Genomic DNA, 24,208 nt, shown 5'->3' on the forward strand with positions numbered 1-24,208 from the left:
CGATTCTTTTGTCTATGAGTTCGTGTTAACGTATATATTAGTTTTGTGGTCTTGTTTTGCTCTGTTGCTACAGTTTGGTTTATTGTTTTCTTATTTTATTCCCTTGTTTGCTTGTATGTACTTGTGTGATGCGTATAGAAGGATCGCACTTTGAGGAATTCAAAGGTCAAGGCTTTGAAGATTTTGAGCCATAAGAGCAAGTGCAAGAAGGCTAGTTGTGCCCTTGATCAAAATTTGATCCAATGCAACCTTTACTTTCATGTTCAATACACATTTGCTATGCACTTTAAGTATATAAATATAATGGGTCCTAATTAAGGTATGCCTAGTTTTATCCCTATACCTTGATCAACCTGGGCTACTTTAATGTTTTGTAGTTCTTGCTTAATTAGTTGCTCAACTTGGTTATGGTGGTATTAATGAACCAATGCTTAAATTTATTTTATTTATACTATACCTTTCATTAATACAAGATCACCATACTTAATTGGAACATGGAGAACCACCCGGGAAAATAGTGCAACCACAAGAACTACATGGCTCTAGTCTTGGCTAATTAATTAGAAACTCTAGTTCATGGTAGCTTTACCCAAAAGGAGCAAGAGGGGGATATAGTAGTTGGTGTATAATCCGACCCTCTGACTGATCTGCTCTATGGTAGCTTCGCAGTTTGAGAGAGGTCTATGCATTGCGCTGATCATGAAACCTTAGCGAGCTATCCTTTATTAGGGAATCTTTGTAAAGGCCTCATGGCGTTCCTATGCAATCACACCTCAGAAGTGTGGTATTGTGCTTGGCCCGCACAGCATGGCTGGGTCTAAAGTTCTTTTGAACTTTTATGCAACTTTTGGGTAAAGATGTACAACTTCTGCAGAGTGTAAAACTGTTATAACAGTCGTGCTCACACTCAAGAGCGGCCTAGACCCTCACATGATTAATTTACCAAGTTGAATTCAATTGATGTTATTTATTGTTGTTATCTTTATTTATGTTCATGTTTAATGTGGGTGGTATAATCTTATATTTAGTAATGCAAATAAATTTTACCAACTAATTAAAATGCTGGAATGTTATTAGACCATGGCCTATCCATGAATGGCCTTACACTACACATTCCTTACGCTTGCTGAGTACCAACCATAAGTGTACTCACCCTTGCTAAAACTGCTGCTCAGACCAAGTCAACTTTGAGGAGGTTCTTCACATATACTATGCACTTTAAGTATATAAACATGATGGGTCCTAATTAGGGTGTGCCTTGTTTTATCCCTATACCTTGATCAACCTGGGTTACTTTAATGTTGGGTAGTTCTTACTTAGTTGCTCAACTTGGTTATGGTGGTATTAATGAACCAATGCTTAAATTTATTTTATTTATCCTATACTTTTCATTAATATAAGATCACCATGCCTAATTGGAACATGGAGAACCACCTAGGAAAACAGTGCAACCACAAGAACTACGTAGCTCTGGTCTTGACTAATTAATTAGAAACTCTAGTTCGTGGTAGCTTTACCCGAGAGGGGAAAGAGGGGGGAGATAGTAGTTGGTGTATAACCCAGCCCTCTAACTGATCTGCTCTATTTTGCAGATTGAGAGAGGTTTATGCATTGCGTTGATCATGAAATCTTAGCGAGCTATCCTTACTGGGGAATCTTTGTAAAGGCCTTGTAGCATCCCTATACAATCACACGTCGAAAGTGTGATATTGTGCCTAGCCCGCACAGTATGGTTGGGTCTAAAGTTCTTTTGACCTTTTACGCGGCTTGTGGGTAAAGATATACAACCTCTACAGAGTGTAAAATTGTTATAAAAACCATGCTCACAGTCAAAAGCAGCCTGGGCCATCACATGATTAATTTATCGGAAGTTGAATTAAATTGATATTATTTATTGTTGTTATCTTTATTTATGTTCATGTTTAATATGAATGGTATAAACTTATATTTAGTAACTGCTAATAAAATCTAATCTGACCAACCAATTAAAATGCTGAAATCTTATTAAACAATAGCCTATCCTTGAATGGTCTTGCACTACACATTCCTTACGCTTGTTGAGAACCGACCATAAGTGCACTCACCCTTGCTAATACCGCTGCTCAGACCAAGTCAACTTTGAGGAGGTTCTTCAAGACTTCGAGAAATTCTAGGCGTACGTGTGCTCCTAGTCAACTGCCTGTGAGGTCGTCGTTTTCGTTGGAGTTCCGCTGCTAGAATAAAAACTCGTTTGCTATTCATATTAAAGACTATTGGTCATGTAATAAATTTTATATTTTCTTTACGTTATGGCACTATCTATGACTCATTTGCTATTCATATTAAAGACTATCGGTCATGTAATAAATTTTATATTTTGTTTATGTTATGGCACTGTCTATGGCTGAAGTCGTTGCATGTGTAAATTTGATCCTGACGCACGTGTAATTCATTCATCTGGTTTTGCATTTAAAACCGGGTGTGATACAATTCAACCTAAAAGGAAGTACATTTGGCAATTAGGAACTCGAATCTTGTCGCTCTGATTGAAGAATGCATTTGACCTGAGTTCAATTTGGAGCAAGAACACAAAAGAAAGATTGCAACAAGCAAGGAACATGGGGGTATCTTCAACACTGAAGTGTGGCAACAGATTAGTGCGGAGGAGGTGCTCGGTGCTCCAGCACTGGCACTCGTCGTGGCTCACCTGACTGCCGTCCCAGGCCCAGAGCTGCCCCCGACCGCGGGGAGGGATTGCTCCTCTGCCTCCACCTTGTCTTCTCTCACTGGCGGACGGGCAGAGAAGGCCAGGGCATGTGTTGGGGCCTGGCCGAGGCCCGAAGGGCCCGCAAACGGGAGGAGGGAAGAGGGGGAGCAAAGCCACCAACCGCAACTCCTTGCCGGCGGCGGCCTCCATCTCGAGCAGCTCGTGGATGACGGCGGCCACCACTGCTGAAAGCGGCGAGGGGCCGATGGCGGGTTCCTGCCGTGCGGGAAAGGGACGGGGCCCACCAGAATTAGTCGTTGTGAGCGTAGAGGATTCAGCGGTGGCCGTGCCTCCTCCGCTCGCCTTCCGACAGCTTTGTCAAACCCAGCACCCTGCTCCAGCTTGCGCCCGTTCTCCTCCTTTGACTGTCAACCCCAACCCCGACGACGGCTACCTCTTCACCACGTCGGCATGGGCACACGGCCAGCGGTGCCGGCGGCATGGCCAACTCGCTCGGCAACTTTCTCTCCTCCCCATTCCCTCACGGAACCGGCGACGACAGCAGTGACAGCCTGGACCAACCAGAAGGCAGGGATTTATTCAAGGCACATGGAGGAGCTGCATATGCTAGGCCGCATGGTATAGGCTTTGGAGCAGGAAGAAGTAGAGGGTTTCGTTGACCGGTCTCGGCGGTACTTCGTTGGGCGGCAACCATTTTTCCACCGCGTTAATTGAACGCAACACTAAAAAGATGCCCTGGCTGGCCTCCTTTTTCTTCGGGTATATGAGGTTACTTATTTAACAGACAAGAGCAATCACATACTTGCATCCTTGAGAGTGCTTCTTATCTGTAGGAGCTTCCTGCCACGCATATCCAGTTCTACCAGTTTCTTTCTGCAAAGAAGTATATGGTATGTTTGGCATCATTTCATTTCTAGAATTCTTTGTTAGTGTCATATTTTGCTTTTTTGAATTAACACCTTTCCCTTTTCAGTCCTAGTCATCTTCTCTGTATTGTACCTCTGCTTGCAGATATCGAGCTCAAGATGAGAATCTACGTCCATCTACTGCTTTTCTTTCTGGTTTTATCTACTGTTTTACTCTTAGTTTCTTGTCAAGCAACTCTAATCAAACGTAAGGACCGAGAGGCTCTCCTTGATCTGAAATTCTTCATCGCCAATGATTCCTCAGGAGCGTTATCTTCATGGGGGAATGGCTCCTCAGCTTGCACATGGACAGGGGTGCTGTGCAATCATGGCGGCAGGGTCTCAAAGCTGGATCTCCGGGGTCTCAACTTAGTTGGAAGGATTAGCCCTAGCATTGGAAATCTATCAGCTCTCCATTCCTTATACCTACAGGACAACAACTTTGTTGGTAACATTCCTAACCAGCTTGGTATGCTTGGTCGGCTTCAAGTGCTAAATCTTAGCGGCAACCTTCTTACAGGGAATATTCCCTCATCCTTGACAAACTGCACTAACCTCATGACCGTTGATTTGTCCTGGAACACCATTTCTGGCAATATTCCTTCATCCATCCACCTTCTTCAGAGAATTAGAAAGCTGTTCATAGGGAAGAACAAGCTAGATGGCAGTATCCCCCCATCACTTGGTAATTTGTCGTTGCTAAACACTCTTGATGTTAACACGAACAACCTCACCGGTACAATTCCTGAAGTTCTAGGCAGACTCAATTATATCCAGTACCTCCAGCTCTCCATAAATAACCTAAAAGGCTTCGTTCCACTACCACTTTACAATCTCTCTACACTTGCTTTATTTGCATTTGCAAAGAATGACCTTAGTGGTGAGATTCCAACTGATATTGGTTTTCGGCTCCCAAACCTCCGTGTCTTCCACATCTGCATCAACAAATTCAGTGGTCCGATCCCATCATCTCTTCACAATGTCACAAATATTGAAAGCATAAGAATGTCCAACAACCTACTTACCGGCTCTGTACCACCTGGTCTTAATGGACTCCATAACCTTACCATGTACAACATTGGTTTCAACCATATATCTGACACTACAAGGATCATTACAGACCTAACAAACTGCAGTAAGCTGCAACTTATTGCCCTTGATGAGAATCTCATTGAGGGATCATTTCCTGATTCAGTTGGTAACCTTTCAAGCTCTCTTATAAAGCTATACCTTGGTGGCAACAGGATAAACGGTCAAATACCACCCTCTATACGGAGTTTAACATCCTTGACATTACTTAACGTAAGTTACAATCAACTATCTGGGAGTATCCCATCAGAGATAGGCCATCTCAGTGAGCTAACAGTGCTTGGGCTTGCTGTGAACAAATTATCTGGGCTGATCCCAGTGGAGATTGGGCGCCTTACTGCGCTCACAACACTAGAGATCAATAACAATGAGTTGGTTGGTAGAATTCCAGAAGAGTTGGGTCTCCTTCAACGTGTTCTGTCACTGGATATATCAAGCAACAAACTTCATGGGGACATCCCTGCATCCATCTTTGCACTGAGGAGTCTTAGTTCTGTTCTTAATCTGTCACATAATTCTCTTAGTGGAGGATTAACTGAAACAATTGGCCAGCTAGAGAACATCATCTCTATTGACCTCTCAGACAATTTACTCAACAGTAGTATCCCACTCTCGATAGTGCAGTGCCGGAGCCTGCAAACATTATTTTTGAGCAGAAATGGTATTTCAGGAGTGATCCCTGACAGTATTGGGAATATTAGAGGATTGCAAATCCTTGACCTTTCAAGCAACAAGTTAACCGGTAGCATACCTGGAAGCCTAGCTAATCTGCCCCTTCAACTGTTAAACCTCTCAATGAATGACCTAAATGGGTTGGTTCCAAGCAATGGAATCTTTGAAAACCGCTCCATTGTTTTCCTTGATGGAAACCCAAAACTGTGCTACTCAAGGTTGACATGCTACCACTCGCAATATTCCTCCAACCGCCGAAGGGTGCACATAGTGTCTGCGGTTGCTCCTGCGTCAGCAGTTGCAATTTCCATCCTTATATTGATTTTTGTTTTCTTCCTGTCCCGAAGATATTTAGTAAGTGCAAAGACAAGAGCACAAGACAGTATTATCAAAGTAAATCACCCACTTATTTCGTATGAAGAGCTATGGCGTGTGACCAACAACTTTGATCAAAGAAACCTTATCGGTGTTGGTAGCTTTGGTTCGGTTTACAAAGCTATACTGCATGATGGAACACCAGTGGCCATCAAAGTACTAGACCTGAGCAAGGTGGGAGCACCCAAGAGCTGGGTTGCAGAGTGTCAGACTCTCAGAAATTTGAGACATCGTAACCTCATAAAGCTGGTCACAATTTGTGCAAGTGCGGATTTTGCTGGTAACGACTTCCGTGCTTTGGTTTATGAGCTAATGAGCCAAGGAAGTCTAGAAGACTGGATTCACCAAGGTAAACAACATGAAGATGGAGCTGGGCTTAATGCTGAAGAGGTGCTCAACATAGCCATTGATGCAGCAAGTGCGCTGGAATACATGCACAGTGACTGGGGGACAGGTTGTGCACTGTGATATCAAACCTAGCAATGTGCTGCTGGATGGAGAAATGACTGCAAAAGTTAGTGACTTTGGTTTAGCCCGGTTGTTGACTCCATTGCAACCAGAACACCAATCGATTTCCAGTACTCATGGACTTAAGGGCTCTATTGGATATATTCCACCAGGTACACGTACTCATACTATTTCCTTTAAATATAAATAGTATAAATGCCCACATTTAATAAACTTGTAGTACACATACAAAGAAAAGTGTTACTCTCCTTTCCGAATTATATTTTATTTTAGCTTTATCCTAAGTCAAATTTCTCTAACTTTGTTCAAGTTTGTAAAAAAAGCATAACACTAAAACATCAAATTGGTTTCACACCATGAAATATGTCTTAACAATGCATTTATGTTATTATACATATAACTTGGTCAAAGTTACGTTGTACGACAAAAATATAGTGAACTATAATTTAGAGAGGCACAAATTTGTGCATATTTCAACCTGAAGTACTTTTTCCATGTTAAGCAACAACTGCTGAACTGCACATATTTGAACAAATAACACGAAATTCTGTCATTCAGAATATGGATACGGGAGTAAACCATCAACAAGAGGTGATGTCTACAGCTACGGCGTTATGCTCCTTGAGATGATCACCGGAAAGAGCCCTCTCGAGCAGAGCTTTGGAGGTGACATGAATCTTACAAAATGGGTGCGAGATAATTTGCCCCATCGAGCTCAAGAAGTAATTGACAAGCGACTCATAAGTGCTACAACTGATGTCTGCTTTGAAGGGGTGCAGGATAGTAGTATCGAGCAGCCGCTGCTGAACTGCTTGCTAATACCCATGTTGGAAGTGGCTTTATCTTGTGTCGTGGAGTCTCCAAATAAACGAAGCAGCATGCATGATTCTCTCTTAAGGTTGAAGCAAGCGAAGGTGACTTTCTTGCGCAACTGCAGTATCATCCATCTGTAACGCCAGCAGAGGTTGATATAGCTACAAGTCCATGTACAAGCCACATGCATAGTGTATCAATGTTTCATATTTTGTATCTGGTTTAACGCAAATGGTGATCCCATTGTCTTGCTAAAATAGTTGTCTTGCTATAATGTATTGTCCTACATAACCGAAGCTAATAATAGTGTATGGTCCTACACAGCTGAAGCTGATGTTAGAATTAAGGCACTTTGCGGTTTATTTTAATCCTCACAAACGCATAAAAAATGGTGAGGATCATGAAGGGGTAGAAAAGATTTAACCAGAACCCCTGAAGAAAAATATCTTAGGCAGTTAGGTGCACAACAAAGAATAGTGTGTTGAAAGCCGACTCGGATACACCCACATATATCCGTACCCGCTGCCATGTCATGAAAACACAGACCTATTACGCGCCGGTATGGATAGTCGGAATAGTAAGTTGCAAATGAGAATAGCAAAAAATATATAAGTCCGCATGCCAAAGATTCAGAATTTTGAATACAAGCTGAAATTCAAATTACAAGGCAGGAAAATAATCCATGCCAGTTCTATGCAGAACAGTCCACGGATAATGGATTATCCATGCATGTTCTATTATATTGTTCAAAGGTGGCAGAGATAGAGAGTGAGCACGGGTGGCTTATCTTTGCTGTCTCATTTATAGCCGATACGGATGAGTGTTTCTGTAGTAGTGAACCATAACAAAAAGTTAAGAGAGGTATACCTAGGAATATATATAGGACGGATGCCGGGAGTACTAGTAGTGCTGTTCTTTGGATCAGATTTGAAATTCAGACTGAACATGCTCGATGTAGTCATTCTCAGTTGATGCAGTGCAGCAAAGGACAAGATCAAGCATAGGCCATTTACTATATGTTGCATGCGTTACTAGGCATTACTCCAACACAATGAGAAATGGAACAACAATGTCCTATTGTCCACCAAAGAAGCCACAATCAAGCAACTCATCTTCACCTGAGTTTGGCCTTCAGGAAGAGGCTGATGAAGAAGATGAGGAGAGTGGGAGAAGTCCCACTCTAAGTTCAACGCCGTTGAACAAGAGGCCTATAGGGAGGAAATAAGGAAAAAAGGGGCTACAAACAGGAGGCGATCCAAGAGAGGATCGAAATGAAGAGGAATATTTCCATTAACAAATGATGCAGATCAAAGCCATTGAGGAGAACAATGTAGCCATTGAGGAGGATTGGTTGATGATCATGGACAAGGAAGCCCTTGCCAAGAAGGAGCAAGACCAGAAGATCATTTTCATGGATACGAGTGCCCTTGGTGATACACTAAAGGCGTATGCGTGGAGGCATTGCGCACCAAATCCTAGCAGAAATGTTATGAGGCAGTGGAATGTATGTTGCATTATAATCTATATGTTTGTGTGGATCATTTGACCTATATTGTGTTTGAATTTTAATTTTCAAACTATGAATTTGAAACATTGTTGGATTAATTTGAACTTTTCTAGTGTTGAAAAGGTCACTACCCGAATTCTTAAGTTTGCCGAGTGTTTTTATGTTTGCCGAATGCATTCTCTCGGGCACTCGGCAAAGCCCCGGCCGACGCACACTTAACATGCACCTGCCGCACGCACACACGCCTCTCCCTACCCTGGCTCCCCTCTCCCTGCCCCTGCCGCCTCTCCCTGCCCCCTCTCCCCTCACCCTGCCCGCCGCTCCCCTCTCCCTGCCTCCGCGCCCCTCCGCTCCTCCCGTCGGCGCCACCCCCTCCTTTCCCGGCTGCCGCCCCCTCCATCCCTCCCTCTCCAGCACGGCCCCGCCCTCCCCTCCCTAGATTCGCCCGGCCCTCAGCTCCCCTCCCTCCTCCCCTACCTCCTCCCCAGATCCGCCCGCTCGTGCCCTCTCTCCGACGCTGCCACACCCCTCTCCTCCCTCTCCAAATCCCGGCGCCGCCCCTCCCCTCCTCCTCCTCCCCAGATCTGGCTGCCGCCACTCCCTCTCTCTCCTGGTAGCAACGTGGTGCTGGTGGTGGTGTGGCGTCAGCAAGAGGCATGGTGGTCGTGGTGGTGGTGGCTTGGCGTCGGCGGGAGGCGTGGTGGTCGTGGTGGCATGGCGGCGGCAGGGGTGTCAGCGGCAAGCGTGGTGGCGGTGGGGGTGTCAATGGTGGGCGTGGTGGCAGGCGCAGGAGCTACGTGAGGAGGCGATGAGCTCGCCGGCGATGGCGGCAGCATTGTTGGCGGAGGGGCTAGCGTGGTGGTGCTGTTTTTTTTATTTTTTTTTGAAAAAATATTTGCTGAGTGTTTTTTGGCACTCGGCAACCTCTTTACCGAGTGTCCGACAAAAAACACTCGGCAAAGAAAGTTTGTCGTTAAAATCGATACCGAGTGTTGTTTGCCGAGTGTAACACTCGACAAACACTTCGCCGAGTGTAACACTCGACAAATACTTCGCCGAGTGTTTTTGGGGCTTTGCCGAGTGCAGGGGCACTCGGCAAAGCTCCTGTATCCCGTAGTGGCTGTTTAGAATAGAAGGTATATGTAAAAGCTAAGAGAAAAGGAAGGGAAAAAAAGAGGAAGTATGCTGTAGCACTCATCCCCGGTATCCTAAAATTTTGATATGGGATTCCCATATAAGCAGAGAGAAAGAGAAAAGAGAAAGAAGATTTTTTTTGGAGTTTCTATAAGCGTCCTGGAGATGGAATCAAATCCATATCTATTTCTATCTTCGAAGTATCACGTCTACGGTAGATCATGAATGGTTCCGTAATGTATGATAGGAAATATTACTAATAGAGAAGAGACCTTCCATCTAGCGTTTTTAGTCTCGGAACTAAAGGGCCTTTAGTTCTGGGTCAAACGGCCACCACCGATGGCCACCACTGACGGCCACCGACGGTAGGAGCTAGCGCGAACGAGCCGGCGCGGGCGGGCAGCCGGCGCGAGCGAGCGGGTGCGAGTGGGCGGGCAGCGCGGTCGGGCCTCTGGTGTGGGCGGGCAGCCGGCGCAGGTGAGCTAGTGTGGGTGGGCGGCCGGAACGGGCGAGTTGGCGCGGCAGGCGAGCTCGCACGGCTCCCAGCGGTCAGCGTGGGCGGGCGAGCTGGGGCGTGGTGCTGGCGGACTGAGGCTTGGTGGGTGAGATCGAGGAGGTCGTGCGGTGATCAAGGTGGAGTTGCAAGGGGTAGCGGCGGGAGCAGACAGGATGGCGGCGATGGCCCATTTTCTTTTGGAACCTTTCTAGTCCCGGGTGTGACTAAAGGAGGTCTTTAGTCCCAGGTAAAATACGAGGAATTATAGAGGGGGTCTTTTAGTCTCGAAAGATTAGTCCTTGTTAAATTTTCGAGACCTATATGTCTCTTCAACCGGGACTAATACTCACTTTTCTACAGAGTGTATCATGTATAAATAAGGTGGTTGTAATATAAATCCTGGCGCTAATGAACTAAAAGCGCACTGTTATGTGGAGGTTTCTTTTGTTTTAGCCAAATACCATAATGGAAAAAAGTCTATTTTATTCTTCTCATCAATTTACTTTATCCACCCCCAATAAAATTTAGGCTTACTATACTCCCTCAAAGTGGTCCAATCTTCCCCTAATTAGATTTCTCTTTTTTATTTTTTTGTACAAATTGAATTTTAGTTTCAGATTTATAACATGATGCTTTATGTTAGAAAAATATATTAGGAATTTTTCATGATTACTTTTCGTATAGTCTTGCATATTGAGATCAATTTCATATTAAATATTCCTAACTTATGAAATAAACTATGGAAAATTCTTAGTATAATTTTTTTAACGTAAGCTGTCAATTTTTGTATCTGCTCACAAAATTTGAACCTAAATTCAACTCATACACTGAGAAACAATTAAAAAAACTAATTAAGGGTAGGTTTGGGCAATTGAAATAGTTTAGGGGAGTAAATCGAGCCTAAATATTGCTTAGGGGTTAAGCTTAAAAAGTAAATAGATAAGAGGAGTAGAATGGACTTTTTCTATAATGCAATGTTCATGCTGTCATTTTCTTTGTAAACTTGTTAAACTCGACGTTATGCGGGCCGAGTAGGCAAATGCACTACTTACTCTCGCTTTGCAATTTCGGCTCACACCCATATGTGTGTCTTATACGCTTCTTCAACTCGGTTCAGTTTACAGTTTTTGTGGCCCAGTGAGGCAGAGCCGAATAGGCACAACCAATTGGCTCGTCGCACGTGTCATTTCCTCCTGCCCTGCAGTAACTCAACAGATAAGGGGGGGCCTGTGCCCCTGCTCGAATAATGGAATTGAGGAAGTCTGTCTCATCGATCTCACCACCACGCCTGAGTGAATCGATGGGCATGGCGTTCATGGCGAGCGGCAGGGCCATGGCGTCGACCAGGCCGAGCTTCGTCACTCCTCGCAGCTTCTTCAACTGGGGCAAAGGCGCCGGAGGAGCTGAGTCGCCGCCGCCGCCGCCGCAGCTGAAGTTCCAGTACCACGACGTCGAGCTGCCGTTCCCCATGTCGCTCGTGGCGAACACACACCTCAGAGGTAATCAATAATCTCGTGGATTAATTGGTTATTTGTTAATTGGTGAAGTCCAATCTTTTGTCGCTCAGATGATCCATGCGCATGATAAATTGATAATGGCGCAGGCCGCGAGCTCAAGTGCTGCTACAAGGCCACCGTGGACGGCTTCAGCGCGACGGACTTCCACCGGCGGTGCGACTTCAAGGGCCCCTGCGTCGTCGTCGGCTACACCGACGGCGGCTTCAGGTTCGGTGGGTTCAGCCCGGAGGGGTACCGCAGCACGGACGACTACTACGACACGCTGGACGCCTTCCTTTTCTACTGGCCGGAGGCAGCCGCCGAGGCGCCGGTGGTGCTGCCGAAGGTGGGCGGCAGCGGCGCGGCGCTGTTCGACTACTCCCGCGGCGGGCCGCAGTTCGGCGCCGACGGCCTGCTCGTCGGCCCGCCGCTCACCGCCGTGATGGGCGTGTTCACGGGGCCCGACTCCAGCGCCGGCGTCGGCGACCTCCGGAGCGCGCGGTCACGGCTCGGGCTGTCGTACGCGAGGCGGGCGGACGGGAAGGAGAGCCTGTTCGGCGACGACGGCAGGGCCGAGGTCGCGGAGGTGCTCGTCTTCTGCAGCCCGCAGATCGCGAGCCTCTACTGAGATTAGCTAGCGCTTACTGTACAGCTTAGTGGTCGGTGTTTTAGTTGCGCGCAGGCTTGATATGATCGACTTGCAATGCGTCTGTGTAATTGTGTGGTTGGTGGCGTTATTACCAGTTACCACACGCTCCCCAGTTTCCTCCCCATCTCCGTCAACTCTCCACCACACAACCATGATCTCCTCGGTCCAATCAATCCCCAACCATGAGCGCCTCCGTCCTGCTCGCCTTCCTTCTCCTCCAACTTGTCCATGCCGCCCTTACATTAATCGTGCATGAGCACAAACCATACGGTGGGGCTATAACAACTAAATTGTTACATGAGTATATGTTGTTATATCTTGCCAATATATAGCTATATAGAGAATTGTAGCATCAGCTATAGCTAGACATCTAAAACCTCAAAATCATGTGGAGTAGAGATGAGCGTTGTGGTGAGAGGTAGGGTGGTGAGGTCATTTCAAGTGCGTGGGCCCTCGGCTTATGCAATCCTGCTCCATAGCCAAGACAATTTTTGGATACTAGCCTACTAGGTCATGGAGCCTCAAATTCCCCTCTTTGCATTGTGTAAAGGCTTTATTAGACCCAATCCTGCCAACTGAATGCTACGGTATTGCACTACACGGAGCACATAAAGTAGGTCATTATGAAGCAACACAAAACAACCACAATGACTATTCAATTTGGGAGCTAAATATATAGGAATAGAAATGCAAAAAATATATGACAAGTTTTCGATAAAAATGTAGTTTATTTTGAACACATTCATTTTCTGCAAAAATGATTGGGACACTTTTTTCCAAGGATTGATCTAGCATGAGTTAAAGATTCACACAAAGATTTTTTTTTATTTTGGCCTTCTTTTACTAGAAAGTGGTTGGCCCACATATATATAGAAACATCAAGGGACTATGTGATATAGACACTCAGTTCAGCTTCAACATGATGTGTGCCTGAGGCCAACTCCCGTGATTTCTAGACCTATCTGGATTCACATGAAGTTGAAGTCTCCACGGACTTGCACATCGTTGTTGCTCCACTAATAATAAATAGAGGAATCTTCTCGCAACATTACCACAGTAGTCAATACCCTCGACTAAACCCTAGTCTCTCCCACTTACCATTCATGACAACAACCAAGAAACCGCCACAGCCGCCACCACCACCAAAGAGTGAATCCATGGACCGCAAATTACTTGTTCATATGCCTCTCCACCCTGTCCAGCTGCGACAAAGAGGACAGTGTTGTAAGAGCAGGTGAGGGACATGCTGCTCTCTCAAGTTGTGGATCTATATCACCATGGTCACTGCATGGAAGGATCCTCGTATATGCCCACCGCCATGAGGGTAGAGCTTATTGCAGTAGGGATATGGAGTTTCCTTCTGGCCCTTTGGCAGGCAATTTCTAGGAGGGAGGACGCAACTGACCAGAAATCCTGTTGACCTCCGCTGCATTTTTGTGACGTGGCAATGGCTGGCCTTCACGTAGTCATCACTGTGAAACCATGCATGGCACCGTTTTCTTGGTACTAGATGATGTAGTAGCCTCAAAGTCCCCTTTTTGCATTGTGTAAAGGCTTCATTAGACCCAATCCTGCCAACTGAATGCTAGGCTCACTATACCACATCCCTAAAATACTGTTGGACGTAAGTCAGTAAAACTATAGGTTAATCGATGTACCGTTCGTCGATAAACACTTCTATCAAACTGTAGGTCACTATATCAATATTGTCCGAATACATATCAGTCGGTATAAATATTTTCATAACCTATTGGTGCATCCGTAAGCATTTCATAGTACTTAGATCCAAGCATCAGTTGGTATATACGGACTAACGCTTGTTTTCCCAACTCGTGCAATGGTTGGCCCACTCACGGCCCAAATTCAAAAGGGCAGCCCACTATAAGCTGCCAAACCCTAGCCCAAATCCCCTAGTCCTAGGTGCTCCCCCCAGACGCCGCCGCTGTACGCTCCCTTCTCCCAAATCACCACCGTCGCGCGCTTCTCTACCAAATCGATGCCACCGCGCCTCCCAAATCATCATGCCGCTCGCACCCTTGGACCCCCTCCCCCTTGAATATTTTGCACAAAACCACATACCTCAGCCTCAAGCCCTCAACCCCACCCGCACCCTCCTCCCAAACAACCCTCCACCTTCGCCCCCCCCCCCCACACACACACCCAAGACCTCGCGAATTCCGTTCCCCAACCCACTCAACAGCTCCACTCCACCATCTCACTATTACGCAGAGGGTGGTGCTGGTGTGAGGCAATGCATAGAGTAGCCACCTCCCCAAGATCTGCAACATGCGCCATTCATGGAGATAGGCCCCTCAAATTGGTAGGAACTCGTGGCGCTCTCTAGCAGCACCACCGGGGACGACTCTTGGTTGGCCGCTGACCTTCATGTCCTCCTCTTGGTGCTGAAGGATGAGCAACCGAGGAATCAACGTCTACGGTGACGGGTGGGCCAAGACACGAGGAGGCTTTGTGCAGTTGATCTCATAATCTCATCGAGGGAGAGTGTTGGAGTCGAAAGGGATGGCCGATTTAGAGTTTTAGACGCAGCAAGGCTCAACAGGTCTCCCTGGGAATTCACGTCCGTTCTGCATGCCATCCCAACCTAAGTAAGTCTATCCTTTCACCGTTTATCTTAATTGTCTAAATTACCCACAACAAACTGAGATTATGTGACCTGTTGTGAAATTTCAGTGCTATAATCTTTATGCAGTGTCCTAGTTCTCATATCATTTGTTTTTTCATGTGTCAAGAAAGTAATATAAGCTGAAGTATAGTTTATTCTGAATCTGAAAACATTTTTATATTCTGCAAAAATGTTTGGCACACTCTTTTTAGGGATCCATTTACTGTGAGCTAAAAATGTTTGGCACACTCTGGCCATCTTTTCACCAAAAGTGGTTAGCCCACATAGAGAAACATCACAAAACTGTCATATAGACACTCAATTCAGCTTCAACATGATGTGTGAGTTTGGAGGCCAACTCCCTTGATTTGTCAACCTATCTGGATTCACATGTAGTTGAAGTCTCCGTGGAGTTGAATGTCGTTGTTGCTGCGCTAATAATAAATAGAGGCCTCTTCTTGCAACATTACCCAAACAGTCAATACCCACCACTAAATCCTAGTCTCTCCCTACCTACCATCTATGACATCAAGCAAGAAACCACCACCGCCACCACCACCAAAGGGTGAATCCATGGACCGCGCATTGCTTGTCCATACACCTCTCTTCCATGTTCAGCTGCGACAAAGATGAGGACAGCGTTGTAGGAGCAGGTGAGGAACCTGCTGCTCTTTGAAGCTGTGGATCTAGATAGGTCATCATGGTCTCGGCATCAAAGGATCCACGTATATGCCCGCCGCCATGAGGGTGCAGCTTCTTGCAGTTGGGACATGGAATTTCCTTCTGGACCTTAAGTAGGCGATTCCTAGGAGGGAGGAGTCAACTGACCAGCAATACAACTCACCACTGCTGCGTTCCCATGAGGCAGATGGCCTCCTTTGTGACGCAGCAATAGCTGGCATTGGCGTTGTCCCTGCAGAGCCATACATGTGCACCAGTTGCTCCCAGACCTTTGGTTGACAGAAAACGCTTCAAGGGCACAGGAGGTGGAAGCACCGACAAGAAAGAGCACCCCCTCCTCCTCCGAGAAGGCTCCGACTAAAACAAAGCAAGGAAGAAATTGAAACCAAAACCGTTGACCGTAAAGATATTGCCTCGCAATGATAAGCCCCCTTTACTGTTCCCGATGGTCTTCGGCACCACCTCTCCACACAAACCTTATCTCCTACATGGATCCCCACGCACTATAGTCTTCCTCCCGACGCCCCGCCGATCCCCACCTACCACCGCTTCCCTTCGCCTCATCGGCGCCTCCCTGGCACCGGCATGGTCCTCCTTCCCTCCATTGCCCCTTCATCCTCCATTCGTGTGCTTGCCGTTCCACTGTACACCCTGCCACCATCGCTGCCCTGCCTGTCTCTGGCAGCTACCATTGCCGAATCTGCCGCCAATCACCCCTTCGTGCAAGGCAACTCCGGTGCTCACCCCCGCCCGTCCACCGTGCAACTGTGGATCCCCCACCACTCTGACGGGTGCCGCCACCACTGCACCTCCTCGCCGCCATCTGGACCGTCACCACTGACCGCCTGCCGCCTAGAGCTCCCTCTATGGTTGATGGACACAGGTAACATCGAACCCCCCACCCCCCCACTCCCCAAGCCCCAACCCTAAAAAGATCGCCGGAGTTTGTCGGAGGTGGAGAAGAGAGGAAGACGTGGAAGAGAAAAAATTTGAGTGTATGGAAGTAGATTTATAGTCGAGTGTAGTATAGAAATTCCCTATTCTGAATAGGGACACATTTTTATTTTCTGCAAAAATTATTGGCACATTTTTTTAGGATTGGTTTGGGTGAAAAATGTTTGGCACACTCTGGTCATCTTTTCACCAAAAGTGGTTGGCCCACATATAGAAACATCACAGGACTGTGATATAGACAAACAATTCAGCTTCGACATGATGTGTGCATCAGGAGGCCAACTCCCTTGATTTCTCCACCTATCTAGATTCACATAAAAAAATTTATGTCGTTGTTGCCTTGCTAATAATAAATAGAGGCCTCTTCTCACAACATTACCATAACAGTCAATACGTAAGACTAAGTCACTGAATCCTAGTCTCTCCCCACATAACAGTCAACATTACCATAACATCAAGCAAGAAACCAACACCACCACCACGAGAGGGTGAATCCATGGACCGTGCATTGCTTTTTCAGACCCCTCTCCGCCATGTTCAGCTGCGACAAAGAAGAGGATAACATTGCAGAAGCAGGTGAGGAACCTGCTGCTCTCTGAAGCCGTGGATCTAGTTGACCATGGTCGCCCCATTAAAGGCTCCACTTATATGCTCGCTGCCATGAGGTTGAGCTTCGTGCAGCAGGGATATAGAGTTGAGAGTTCCCTGAGAGGAAGGAGGCAACTGGCCAGCATTAAAGTTCGTCTCCGCTGCGTTCACAAAAGGTGGATGGCCTCCTTTGTGACACAGCAATACACTACTAGAGAACTCAGTATTAGTACTGGTTTGTAGGGTGCATATCTCCTAAAAATGCATCCGGGATTAATCCGTCGAGATAAAAGGGGTGGTCTTTTATCACGGGTCCCTGAACTGGGATATAAGATCCTCTTTTAGTCCCAGTTTGTAAAACCAACAGGAACTAACGGGGCTGCCACGCTAGGCGCTGGACAGACCCCTTTAGTCCCGGTTGGTTTTACAAACCGGGACTACTCTTTAGTCCCGGTTTGTAAAACAAACCGGGACTAAAGTGTGTGTATACAGCACCATGCAGGCATTTGCATGGTGCCTATAATTTCGTGCATCACGTACTTAGTTGAGAGTTTTTCATAATTAATGAAATCACTCAAACTATATATAGTATTTAAACGAATCAATTTAACTATTACATACTTATATATACAATTCTTATACAATTAGCTAGGATACGTACAATTCTTGATTAGTATATATATATATATACATATTACAATATATTCCTAGCTAGGTGCTTCTTAATTTCTTCCCATCAAGGTGTTGCTCGATACTTCTTAATTTCATCCACCGTAATGAAATTCTCCTTGTGGATTTATCACCTCGTCCAGCAGGAACTCTATGAGACTTTCGCATATTGTGTCTATTCTTTTCTTCTCCAAGATCTTGTCTCAAATATTATGCATATGTAATTTGGAAGTGAATAATGTTGCACGGATGATTAAATATAAGGAGCTAGAAAATAATTAACTATTAATAGTATTATTTTATATTACATACTTCCTGTTTTTCCTACGGTGTCAACCTGGCCTTGTGTGACAGAAAACTTTGCATGTTTTCACAGACATAGTACCTATATAGATTATTCCCTTGTTCCTATTTTAAGCACTTCAATGGGAAAAAACAAGTTATAAAATATTCATCATATAGAATGTACAAAATATGCAAACTTCATACGTACTAGGAAATCTGTGTCCCATGTAAGTTTTTCTTGGAATGCACCTTGGCGTCATTTTTTGATGAATTGTTTCCATGCCCTATGGATTTAAATAATGAATGATATAGTGTTAGGTGAAAATTTAGGAAACACACTTTTGTATTGAGATAAAGGTCCAGAATTATTAATTATAAGTGTAGAATGTCTTAAATCTCTTGGTACTCTACTAGTGGTTTCCTCAAGGAATCGAGGACGGTAACTTGGCTTCTATCAGGCTCAATTACTATTAGGATCCAGTGGTAACTGTGTACATAAATATTCATTAATCAGATAAGGAAAAAGATACTAAGATACACGGTATACGTACGTACAAATACTTACTTGAAGTTGTATGGAAGTAGTATGTAGCTCTTGCCACCTTGAAGGTCCAGCATATTGAAACATTCCACCAACGTTTTATCTGTAAAATCTCGTAGTTGGGTTTGGTTAACTACAGATGGATCCATGAAGCTAACATGCAAGTATCCTTCTTATCAGCACTTCTAAATTAGCCAGCACTTCTAAATTAGCCACCTACATAAAAAGGAAGACAAAGTTAGTAGGACGACACATGCATAAAAAATAATGATATGGTCCAAAAATTACATATAGATAAATGAATACTTACAGAGCCCAGGCACTGATGAGAAAGACGTCTAGGGCATCTTGATGGTACACTTCGTATATATCTTTGAATTCTAGTCAGAGGCATTTCTCACCTTTGCCGTAAAAATCTATTGGTGTTACCTTAAGGGCGAACATGGAAGTCTGGTCGGCGGACGTCTTCATGTACCATTCATGGAATTCATACATCTTTGGTGATAGGCTCCCTACCAACTCAGGCCTTACCAGAGACTTTCCTAGCTCAAACGTCCATCTCGTTTGAAATGGCTGTGAAGCTGCTGGCTCGTGACCACCTAACTCTATACATTAATCAAGTCCCACTCCAAATTCTTTCATGAATTCTAATACTTGATCTTGTTGAGACTTGGGCATTGCTACTATCCTTGTAGCGTCTCCTTCTAGTAGATGACGAAGGCGGCGATCAACAACACTTGAAGATGACTTTCCTTTTCTTTTTTTCCCTATATTCATCACCTCCTTGTTTGAATGTGACATCTTCTGAAAAAAATGTAATTTAGTTGGATCAATTGTTGGTTGTGGCTCCATCTCCCTTGCTTTTTTTTGTTCAGCCCTTTTCCTGAACAACTCCTTGCATTTTGCTTGGTTTTCGGACCAGCGTTCCTCTTGAGTCATTGCATTCCAGCGTTCCTCAGGAGTCACTTCAGGATCCTTATTTGTTTTCCTCTTTTTATGTGCTAGCTTGGGAGCCATTGGTCACGACTTCATAATTGGGTCTCCAGCAGGTTCCTTTCTCGAGGCTGCAGGTACCTTGCTCAGGATTGCTCTTAGTTCCGGCGTCATCGGTGAGTGGGGAGGAGTGTTGTTGTCGTCATCGTTGCCAGCTGGATGTGGAGATGGAGACTTTGATCGAGCATGCATCAACGATGGTCCTGGTGCTGAAGGTCCTGGTGGTGATGGTCCTGGTGATGATGGTCCTGGAATTGACCGTGGTGGAGAAGTCGGTCTTGCCATTTGAGGAGATGGTTGCAACTTGGGTTCTTCTCGGAGGGGTGCTGCCTCCATGCCTGGGATGATGATGTAGCGTTTGCGCCATAGAATGATACCTCCTTGAACCGCATCTCCTAATGTCCTTTCCCCAACGCCTCCCGGGAGCTGGAGCTCATAGCCTTCATATTGCTGATCAACGAGATGCTCTACCGAGACACTAGCATAGCAAGGCAGAATCTCCATGCCGTGGCTCGCCTGCGTTGCCCAGCTTGGTAAGGCACTCACGTATGCTACCTGCACATATAGCAGAAATAAAGATGTTATTAAACTCCAATCCTGAGGCGTGGTGGATCGATGGATTGAGAAGATTATTGCATAAATATTAATTATGTATAAGAGTATAGCTTAACAGTCAGGTTGCCGACCGGTACATGCAGCTCATAGGAGGTGCATTGCCTGATGAAATCAACAGCGAACTGTTGCTGGTCCTGTGGATCAGCTTGTGCGCCTGATTGGGAAAAGGCCACTCAATGATTGACTTCATCATGCATTCTTTGTTCTATATATTGCACTTGAGATTCTAGGTTACGCCGCTAGCTCTGCTCAGCCCGATCCTTTTTTCGCTTGTGGCTTCTGTACGAGTCTTTGTCTTCTTTGAAACTGTACTTCTACGGAATGATCCCAAACCCGCAGACACATCCTGGGTGCTCAGGATTCCCGAGGGCCAATGTGAGCTCATCCATTTCTCGATCCACCACCAACCTCCCAGCCTTAACACCTTCAATGTTCTTGGCGAGCTGTTCGCCCTTGAGACGTATTTCCTTAGTTAAGATTAATGTCCCATCCTCTGGGCTCAGTTTGGCTCCATGAGCAAAAAACCAATTTTTAGCTCGTTAGCTCCATTCATGAGTTGCTGGTACGATACCCCGTTCGAGCAGGTCTTGTTCCATCTTGTGAAATTTGGGCACTGCTGTTCGGTAACCACGTTGCCCAAGCTTATGGTGCTCTTTCTTACGACTAGCAGTTCCAACGTTGGTGTTGAATTTTTGCTGACCGTTGTGGCTCCTCTTGTACTCGACAAATGCCTCCCAGTGGTCGCTCAACTTTGGAAATTCGTTGAAATCTGGAGTTTTGTCCTCCTTTATGTACTTTGAAACTAGAAATTTCTTGAATGTTTGAAATTGTGTGGCCATCTTCTTCAGCGTCCACGCTTTCACATCCTTCTCAATATATCCAGCGGGAAAGTTCCCATAGCATATCCTTTTCTGTTTGCGGCAGTGTGTCCGGATCATTTCTTTTGCCTCTCCATTTCGTGAAGCTGATGGACACATTGTCCCTTACAATTGCCCCGAGCTGAGTCACGTACTTGTTTGCCACATCAATGGGAGCAACCGGCCTACCATCTTCTGACACTTCTATGATCTCTAGCTTTTGCGATCCATCCATCACCATGGTTCGACCTCGTGCCTTCTTAGGGTTCGCTGATCCAGACGGCTAATAGTTCAAGATTCATTAATTAGTACATAATAATAAAGAAGAAGACATTCTAAATGGGGTACAACGTTATAAATGATATATACCTCGGCGGTATCTTCCGCCGCGGTAAGGTTTTGTTCGAGCTCTTCATTGCCATCGGTTTCAATGTTGAGGTTACGTGTCCGCCTGGTTACTCTCTTCTTCAGTGTACGTTACGTTATGATCTCTACCAGCAATAATGTCCTCCAGCATGAACCATGTATTCTCATCATCCGCCATCTCAACTACTCCAAACACGCATGAAATCATAATTACATGTACGTTAAGGTATATAAAAGAAATCGTAGAAACGTACACATGAGAAACCGTACACAAAATTAAACTTACATGAAAACTTCTTAAAAAATACACAAAAAAGCTTGAATGAAACTTAAGTACATGAAATGTCTTTAATGTATTACAAGTTAATGTACATACATGAACTCATAGAAGAACAACGTGAAACCATACTAATTTATACTAATTTCTACTGAATTCTATCAAAATTGAAGCGTAATTTATTCATAGAGATTTCTACTAATTTATTGGAATTTCTATTAAATTTGTACTAATTAGTACAATTTCTAAGAATTTCTACCAAATTCTATAACTAGAAAAAAGTAAATAAAAAAGGCTTGCATCACTTCCAAATTTATTCTAACTTCCTACAATTTTACTAATCCAAAATTTTCTATTAATTTTATAACTAGAAAAGAGTAAATAAAAAAGGCTTGCATCACTGCCTTGCATCACTGCCAAATTTATTCTGGACGGGCATGATTAAGAATATAGTTTTTTAATTGACATGAACCTCTCGAAAGGCCACATATTGTGCAGGTATACTGGTCCGAGAATATTAATCTCTTTTACTAGGTGAACTAGAAGGTGAACCAACTCAAAACTGACAAGACATTGCACCACATTCGTCTGTAGCTTTGTTAACTTTGATGGATCGATTGCCTTCTGTGAAATCACATTGAGAAACGCGCATAGCTTTACGAGTGGCAATCGAACATTCTCTGGTAGAACACCCCTTAGTACAACCGGAAGCAACTGGGTCATCAACATGTGGGAATCATGGACCTTGAGATTTATGAACTTCTTTTCTTTCATATTTATTATTCTCTTTATATTCGAGGAGTACCCATATGGGACCTTCAAACTATTCAAGCATTCAAACATGCTATCCTTCTCTTCCTTGCTTAGAGTGTAACTAGCAGGATGTAAGTAGTGCTGTCCGTTATCTCTCTTTTCTGGATGTAGGTCATCCCGTTGCCCCATTTGTTTAAGGTCCCGCCGTGCTTCCAGTGTATATTTTGAGGGCCCATAAACATCCCTGAAGCCTAGCACGTTCACACAAAGGTTTTTCTTCAGGTGCATCACGTCTATTGCATTGCGGACATCTAGGGTTTCCCAATAAGGTAGCTCCCAAAATATTGACTTCTTCTTCCACATTGCTGTACGTCTGTCATCGTCGTTCGGAACAGGTTGGCTACCAAGACCTTTTCCAAATACTACCCTTACATCCTTTATCATCTCAAAGACACTCTTTCCATTACGGTGTCAAGGTTTTTTATGAGTTTCTAGCGCCCCTTTGAAATGCATCCTGCTTTCTCTCAGCTGGTGGTGAGCATGGAGAAATCGACAATGACCCATAGAGACTACCTTCTTACAGTGCTTCAAGTACATGCTATCTGTGTCATCTAAGCAGTGGGTCCAGGCTCGATATCCCTTGTTTGTCTATCTTGAAAGGTTACTTAGTGCAACCCAATCATTGATGGTTACAAACAACAGTGCTCGCAGGTTAAACATCTCTTGTTTATCCTCATCCCACACACGTACACCTTCTTCCTTCTAGAGCTGTAAAAGTTCATCAACCAACGATCTTAGATATACATCAATGTTGTTGTCGGGTTGCTTTGGGCCTTAAATAAGCGCCGGCATCATAATGAACTTCCATTTCATGCACATCCAAGGAGGAAGGTTAAACATACATAAGGTCACAGGCCAAGTACTATGACCACTACTCAACTCACCGAATGGATTGAATCCATCAGTACTTAAACCAAACCTTATGTTTCTTGGATCACCTTCAAACTCTGGGAATGCTCTATCAATTGATCTCCACTGAGCCCCATCAATGGGGTGTCTCAGCATCTTATCTTCCTTACGTTCTTCTTTGTGCCATCGCATCAACTTAGCATTCGCCTTGTTACTGAACAAGCACTTTGTCGGGCATGCATCCCAGGCCCACGAGTAGGCCCTGTGCGGCCCACTAAGGGGCGTACTCGAACATAATCAAGACTAGGGGGCTACGCGGCAAGAAGCGTATCCCACTCAGACTAGCTAGGTGTGCATATGGAAACTACTCGGTCTACACCGAGTAGAACTCTATAATCGTACCCGACTAGGATTCAAACTTGTAGCCCTGCCCTCCCGAATATATAAGGACGGGCAAGGATCCCCTCAAAGACAACTCCTTCAACACATCTGAGTTCAATACAACCAACTCACAGGACGTAGGGTATTACACGATCTAGTGGCCCGAACCTATCTAAATCGTGTTCCTTGCGACACCATTGACTCCTTGATTCTCGACGGTCCTTACCACACAAAAGACCACCTAGGGTACCCCCTAGGCGGGTTGCCGGTCTAAAACACCGACAGTTGGCACGCCAGGTAGGGGCAGTCATCGAGTTTCTCCATGCGAGTTCAATGGCACCTGTCGTTATCAAGCCTGCTTCCACCTTTGAGGCAGGCGCAACTTTCATTTTCGGATCCTGGCTC

At 45.1% G+C, this 24,208-nt stretch overlaps 2 protein-coding genes across 2 annotated transcripts; both read left to right on the top strand.

Annotated features, from left to right (window-relative positions):
* The first annotated feature begins 2,862 nt into the window (after window positions 1-2,862).
* Window positions 2,863-7,375, top strand: LOC117866238 (uncharacterized). Its single transcript, XM_072295718.1, is given in 4 exon segments — window positions 2,863-3,597; window positions 3,719-6,188; window positions 6,190-6,368; window positions 6,775-7,375. Coding segments are annotated over 3 exon segments (3,030 nt in total). The 5' UTR covers window positions 2,863-3,597; window positions 3,719-3,732; the 3' UTR covers window positions 7,170-7,375.
* A 3,933-nt stretch (window positions 7,376-11,308) lies between these two features.
* LOC117866673 (uncharacterized) lies at window positions 11,309-12,636 on the top strand. The gene is made up of 2 exons (XM_034750948.2): window positions 11,309-11,665; window positions 11,770-12,636. Exons 1-2 carry the CDS (start codon window positions 11,413-11,415, stop codon window positions 12,288-12,290), a joined length of 774 nt encoding a protein of 257 aa, XP_034606839.1. The 5' UTR covers window positions 11,309-11,412; the 3' UTR covers window positions 12,291-12,636.
* Window positions 12,637-24,208: the final 11,572 nt, after the last annotated feature.

Source organism: Setaria viridis, chromosome 8 (genome assembly GCF_005286985.2).
Source record: "Setaria viridis chromosome 8, Setaria_viridis_v4.0, whole genome shotgun sequence".
NCBI classification, from domain to species: Eukaryota; Viridiplantae; Streptophyta; class Magnoliopsida; order Poales; family Poaceae; genus Setaria; species Setaria viridis.